The 7,500-nt window shown below is 36.7% G+C and overlaps 1 protein-coding gene across 1 annotated transcript in view; it reads left to right on the top strand.

Moving 5' to 3' along the window:
* LOC119583753 (ubiquitin-conjugating enzyme E2 L3) overlaps positions 1-7,500 on the top strand; it is a 21,295-nt gene that overhangs the window by 4,268 nt on the left and 9,527 nt on the right. The window contains exon 2 of the mRNA XM_037932419.1: positions 2,715-2,834. Within this exon, the coding sequence (XP_037788347.1) occupies positions 2,808-2,834 (27 nt within the window). The 5' untranslated portion in view covers positions 2,715-2,807. The remainder of the gene's footprint in view (positions 1-2,714; positions 2,835-7,500) is intronic.

The raw sequence follows: 7,500 nt of genomic DNA, 5'->3' as shown, positions 1-7,500 counted from the left end.
AAGAATAACTAAATAGCTCTAAACTCTAAGATTAGATAAACAGATCAGAGCTCAAAGAATATGTAAATGGCCCTAGAGTCTAAGAATGGATAAACCAGGCCAAAGATCACAAGCCACCTGATGAGTGGGGGGCAGGACAAAGAACAGACCATTAGAGGTTAAGAAATCATGTCCCACCAGTAGATAAAGAACATCCCGAAGGAATTTCTTCCGTCCCATGTACTGGAGTAGTGGAAAGAGATTTTATTAATGAAAAAAGCACAATAGTACGTTACATGTGTGCGTGTTGTATATATAGAGATATATATATAGATATCACGTTCCCAACCCCACCCCCTCTGATATATACTATATATATATATATATATATATATATATATATAATATAGCATAATAGATGAGAGATGTATGATATATAGGGATATATAAGTAGATATACATCATATATATATTATATATAGAGATATATATATTTTTATATATATATATATATAGTATATATATATAAATACACAAACACACAATATATGTGTATATATATACATATATATATATATATATCTAGATATGTATTATATATATATTAGAGATAGATTATATTATAATATATCATAATATGTATTTATTTATTTATTTATTTTATGTATAGATGTTGTGATGTGTGTATATATATATAATATATATATATATATTATATATATATATATATATCTATATATATTAATATATATATATATATATATTATATATATATAAATATAGAAGAGCATCAAAACACTGAAAAACTACAATTAAGTATCATGCTGTGGACCACGTCGGCTCAGTACATGAACCTACGTTAAAATGACGAAGATAATATAACAACATTTATATACATATGTGTGTGTGTATGTTTGTATGTGTGTGTGTTGTGTGTGTGTGTGTGTGTGTGTGTGTGATGTGTGTGTGTGTGTGTGTGTGTTGTGTGTGTGTGTGTGTGTGTGTGTGTGTGTGAATTTTTTAAACGTGTGAACACATTATATCTTTCTGGTCCCTTGTTCGTATGCTCCCTCCTTTGTTCTGTGAGCATGACTATAAAGTTTTAAATTTAGCGCTGGGCCTGTCTGCCATGGGTGGAGAGGAAGTGAAATATATATAATATATATAGATCTCTCAATATATATATACATATATATTTATATATATATATATATATATATATATATGGTGTGTGTAGTGTGTGGTGTGTGTGTGTTGTGTTGTGTGGGGTGTGTCGTAGGGTATGTATAATATATGTATATATGTATATGTACATATATAATATAGGTATTATAATATATATGCATATATATATATAGTATCTATATATGTATAATATATCTGGATATATGTATATATCGTATATAATAGATGTATATATATACACACACACAGAGATACATATATATATATAGAGAGATAATATAGAGGAGATATAGAGATATAGATAGATAGATAGATAGATATATATATATATACATACATTAAATACACACAACACAACACACCCAACACACACACACACCCCACACACACCACACACACACACACACACATATATATATATTATATATATATATAGATAGAATAGATATATATCTGATGCTATATTATATTCTTCTTCTTTTAACGGTAGGTTCATGTCTGAGCCGGCCGTGGTCACAGATGATACTTAATTGTATTTTTTTTTTCTGTTGAGTGATGCTCTTGGAGGAGTACGGGTAGGGGTCCACAGTTTCTTTCCACGGAGAGTGACGTTGGTACCCTTGATATATTATATATATATATATAATATATATAATATATATATATAATATATATATATAAATATATATATATATATATATAATATACATGTATGTATGTGTGTGTGTGCTGGTCTTGTTGTGTCGGGTGTATTGTACGGGGTGGTCGGTCGTGTGTTGTGTGTAGGGGTGTATCGTGTGTGTGTTTGCGTTGTGTGTGTTGTGTGTGTTGGGTGTGGCGTGTGGTGTGTGTGTGTGTGTGTGTGTTGTGTGTGTGTGTGTGTGCGTGTGTATGTATGTATATGTGTGTATGTATGCATGTATGCATGTATATATATCATACTTGTATATGCATATGTAAACATATATGATGAAAATGCTTCCGTATAATGACGTGAACTTGACACACTATAAGACAAAAAAGGAAAAAACTTCGAAAATATAGCTGTGCCAAATATATGGCAACAGTGAATTTTTTTTTATCAAATGACACTTATGTAATTTGCTGTCCATTAGATTAAACATTATTCCACCTTATTTTCGGGGGAAATTTGAAGCAGTGGGTTAGTTTTAGAGAGAGAGAGAAAAGGTTGAGAGCTGAACTCGGTGGGGGAGAACCCTGTTGCTATTTTTATCATGTCTTGTCCAAGAAACAGAACATTTGAGTGTTATTATGCAGTGATCAGACACAGTCACAGTCACGTGGCGAAATCTTTTTAGAGAGAGGGAGAGGGAGAGACGAACGAAAAGAAGGAAAAACCGATGGAGAAAAAAATACAAGTATCGAAAAAAAATAATGAAAGTCGGAATCCATTGTAGATAAAGTTACACTGAAGATCCGATAAATGAAAAGAAAGAGAAGTTGCATAAATACAATAAAACGATAAAGAAAAAGAAGGGGGAAAAAAAAAGAGAAAAACTTACGCTCGTGAAAATTCGAATCCATTCTAGACGGCGCTGTTTCTCAACGGCTACTTTGGAAGGAGTTCGAGTCGGGAAATGTGAATCCATTCTAGACAGCAGTCGGCGAGCAGAGGAACCAGTATGGCGGCTACAAGGCGGCTACAGAAGGTGAGTGTCGTCGAAAAAATCGCCTATTTCCCTCTCAGCTGAAGAGTAACGGCAGGGTAGTCACACTAAGGATAGGAGGGAATGTATTTTCTTGCCATGAGGATTAGTGGATAATTCGGAAAAGGGAAGTTAAGGGAGGTAAGACCGCAAGAAGGGAGATCCAGGTCGCTTTGTAGATGTTTGGCTTCACTGATCCTGGTGGTGATCGAGAGCTTATTTGAGGGTGATTTGGTGGTGCCTGCCGCTCATCACACTCACCACTTGGGGGGAGCGGAGGACGGTTGATGTGATGACGAAAGGAAGAGGGACAGAGGAGGAAATGAAGGGCGAAATAAAAAACAAAAAAAGGTGCAAGTTGGTGTGTCACTTGAATGGCAGCGGAATTTCTATGGATTTTGGGCGGTCCGGCGAGCGGGCCTCTCACTCTTATTCTCGCTCTCACTCTCAGCCATTTTCTCATTCACTCACTCTTTCTCGTTCTTGTTCTCTAGTTCTCGCAATCGCTCTGTCTTCCGTGCTCACTCTCGCTCTCACTCGTTCATTCTCATTCTCCCGTTCTCAGCATCACTCCTTCGGTCCTGCTCTTACACAACCTCTCTCTGTGTCCCATATCATCACTCCCTCCTATTCTTATTCGTCCATTCTCTTTCACTCATGCATTCCTTGTCTCTATCATTCACACTCCTCACACTTACTCTCACATTATCACTTACTCATTTAACATCCTCAAACTTTCTTGAATCCTTTACATTCTATCTCTTTTTAGTTTCACAGTTACTCTCACATCTGTAACTCATACAGATTTGTCATTTATTTCTTGTTGTCTCATTCAGACTCACTGTCATTGTCACTCACAATTCCTGCCACTCACTCACACTAGCATTTTCAAGCTCGGTCACTCAGGTTTTGATTCTGTTCACTCAAGCTCACTCTTACTCATGCCCTCTCTCACTATCTTTACCATTCTCACTATTATTCTCATTTTCATTCACTCACTCACTCATTCCTCATTCAACTAATTCCTGACTTACACATTCCTCGCTCGTTCATTACTCACTCACTCATTCATTACTCAATTACTCATTCCTAATTCACTCATTACTCATTGACTCACTTATTACTCTCTCATTCACTCATTACTCATTGACTCACTTATTACTCTCATTCACTTATTCATTACTTTTTCACCCATCCATCCACCATATGCTTTCTTAAGTAGCACTTATATGGCACTCGCTCTCTTGACATAAAAGCTGTGTGCAACCATTAGCCAGAAGCCTAGTCTTTTAAATGTTGAGACTGATAGACTCTTTGTAGTTTAGTTTACTTTTAAATTGTTTGGTGGTAGTGTCATGTTTTTGTTGTTATTTTTTTAATTGTTTTTTGATATTGTAATTATCATGATTATCATTATTATTATCATTATTTTTGTTTTTTGCTTTTATTCCTATTGTTGGTACGTGTGTTATTGCTATTCCTATTGTTGGTTTTGTAGTCATTATTATTATAATTATTTTATTATTATTAGTAGTAGTAGCAGTATTGTCATCTTGTTCATTAGGAAAGAATGTTTTTCTTTCATTCCTTTAAAGTGGATTTAATATGTTGGCAGTGGAAATGTTATTAACCTGTTGGTTCTATGTGCCTTGCTGCCTACACATGGCCCAAAATCCAGGCTTTAAAGCTTGCTTGAGTGTCGGCTCACCCAGGTGTGTGGCTTGTAGACCCAGTCCTTACTAATGTGCTTTGTCAAGACTCCTTGCTTCCCCTTTGCAATGTTGTTATCTCTTTGTTTGCATAATTTTTTTTTTTGCTTTTTTTTCCCTTTTCCAAGGTCTATATTTGTCATTTGGTATGCTATATGAAGATATTTTCCCTTGCACAAACTTCATGTCATTTCTCTAGGTAGATTTTGTTATTTGTCATATTTTTATATTATGGTATTATTAAATTTTCTGTAATACATCCTGTGCTGCTAGGCACAGTGGGCTGGAATAGGATCTTGAGCATGGAAATGGTGTCCTCCCTTGAGCCAGCACTCTTCTAGCCATGGCTCATGGATGATACAGTTCACCCATGTTTACTGGTAGAAAGAATGCAAGAACCCCTTCCTAAATGTCCAAATTTTAATTGTCCTTCAATAGGTTTGTGGATTCAGAAGAGTCATTCCCGTCAGCTTGGCTTTCAGGCCAATTTTTCATGATGAATATGACTATCACATTTGGTAAAAAATTTGAGTCCCAAATGCATGTGGACAGTAGCAGTGGTTTGATGCATCTATTAATACTTTATGAAAAGGAAAGAAAAATTCAATCTAAGACAAATCATAGAGGGAAATTGTCTTTAAATTTAAGGTATCAATTCTTCGTAATTGACTTTTCAAGTAAGATATTCTCTCCCCAATTATCTTAGATATCTCTTCATATTAACTTCCTTTTCTCTTATTAATGACTCTATTTGTTGAAGAAATTCTCCTTTGAAAATAGAGAAATGTTTAATTAATTCCAAGAAGTATAAGTTTGAAGTTTCACATTTACCCGAAGAAATCTTACCCAGTGACAATCAAGATCTGCGTTTTGAATGTCCTCTTGGAGTTGGGGTTCATTTGTGAAATTATGCTCAGCAGATGTCAGCCTTTAGTTTGCCCTGTACACTGCACTATCCTATCCTCATGTCCTCTCCCTCAGTTCTGTCTTTATTAGCCTCATCATGATGCCAGCTGTATTAGGACTCACCCACCACCGTCTTTAGCTTAGTGCACTTTTAGTTCAACCATATCCTCAAAATATCAAAATGTCTGCATAATTCAAGCTCAGCTGTAGCCACAAAATATCAAAATGTCCACGTAATTCAAGTGTGCTGTGTGGTGCAGTGGTAACATTTTTGTCTAGCAATCTTGCTGACCTGCATTCAATTCCTGCACCACCTGTGGATGGAAAACCCCCTACTCCATTTGTTGCACAGGGAATAGTTTAGAAGCATGATAAACAGCCATAATTTAACTGAAGTCATAAGAGCCTGTCACACATTCTAGATTATTATTATTATTATAATAATAATAATAATAATATTATTATTATTATTATTATTATTATTATAATAATAATAATAATAATAATAATAATAATAATAATAATAATAATAATAATAATAATAATAATAATTACAAAGTATTTTATTTTTCTGGCATTAATTTTTGTGTGTTCTATATAATAGAGGAGTATTTTAATATCTATTCAAATTGGTTGTTGTTCATAAATGTGGCCACAAATGTGCAAAAAAAAAGATAAATAAATAAATAAAATGAGAATGGGAGTGTCGTATATTGTACTATTGTTTGATCACATATTCTTATATTTATTAAGTTTGTAAACTTATGAAGATGATTTAGATTTTTTTTATAGTTTCTTTCTTTCTAGTGACAAAGTATGATCCATGAAAAGATTTGTTGTTATTTTTAGAAAAAGTGTAGATGCTAACCATAGATTATAGCAGTTGAATAAGAGAAAAACATATAAACTAAATTACTTAATGATTCTCTCTCTCTCTCTCTCTCTCTTCTCTCTTCTCTCTCTCTCCATCCTCTCTCTCTCCTCTCTCTCCTACTCTCTCTCCTCTCTCCTGTCTCTCCCTCTGTCTGTACTACCACTTCTCTCTCTGTTCTCTCCCTCTCTGCTCTGGGTGTCTTCTGTCTCGGTGTCTCTCACTCTCTGTCTGGGGGTCCTGGTCCGTTTGGGTCTTTCCCTCCCCTCCTGTCTTTGTTCTGTTTCTTGTCTCTACCTCTCTGTTCTGTATGTTCTGTCCTCTCTCTCTCTGTCTCTCCCTCTCTGCTCTGTCTGTCGTCTCTGCCTCTCGTCTGTCTTGTCTGTCTCCCTCTCTGTCTGTCTGTCTGTCTCTCCCTCTCTGTCTGTCTGTCTGTCTCTCCCTCTGTCTGTCTGTCTGTCTCTCCCTCCATGTCAGTCTCTCCTCTCTGTCTGTCGTACTCTCCCTCTCTTGTCTGTATGTCCTCCTCTCTGTCTCTCTCTCTCTCTTCTCCTCTATCTCGTTCTCTCTTCTCTCTATCTCTCTCTCTCTCTTCATCCTCCCTCCCTCCCTCCTCCCTCCCTCTCTGTCTCGTATCTCCCTCCTCCTCCCTCCCTCCCTCTCATCTCTCTCTCTGTCTCTCTCTCTCCCTTTCTCCGTCTCTCTCTCTCTCCCCCGTCTCTTCTCTCTCTCCCCATCTCGCTATCGCTCTCTCTACTAGCTCTCTCTCTATCTCTCTCTTCTCTCTCTCTCTCTCTTTCTCTGTCTTCTCTCTCTCTGTCTCTCTCTCTCTCTCTCTCTCTCTCTCTCTCTTCTCTCTCTCTCTTCTCTCTCTCTCTTCTCCTCTCTCTCGTCTCCTCTCTCTCTCTTCTCCTTCTCGCTCTCTCTTCCTCTCTCTTCTTCTCCTCTGCTTCTCTCTCCTCTCTCTCTGCCCTGCTCTCTCTCTCTCTCTTCTCTCTCTCGCTCGTCTCTCTCTCTCTCTCTCTCTCTCTTCTCTCTCTCTCTCTCGCTATTATCTTCTCTCTCTCTCCCTCCCCCCCCGCTCCTCTCTCTCTCTCTCCTCTCTCTTCTCTTCCCTCTTCCTCTCTCTTTCCCTTCCCTCTCTCTCTCTCTATCTCTTCTCTCTCCTCTCTCTCTCTCTCTC

Source organism: Penaeus monodon, chromosome 2 (genome assembly GCF_015228065.2).
Source record: "Penaeus monodon isolate SGIC_2016 chromosome 2, NSTDA_Pmon_1, whole genome shotgun sequence".
NCBI classification, from domain to species: Eukaryota; Metazoa; Arthropoda; class Malacostraca; order Decapoda; family Penaeidae; genus Penaeus; species Penaeus monodon.
This window is presented reverse-complemented; position numbering and strand designations above follow the sequence as displayed.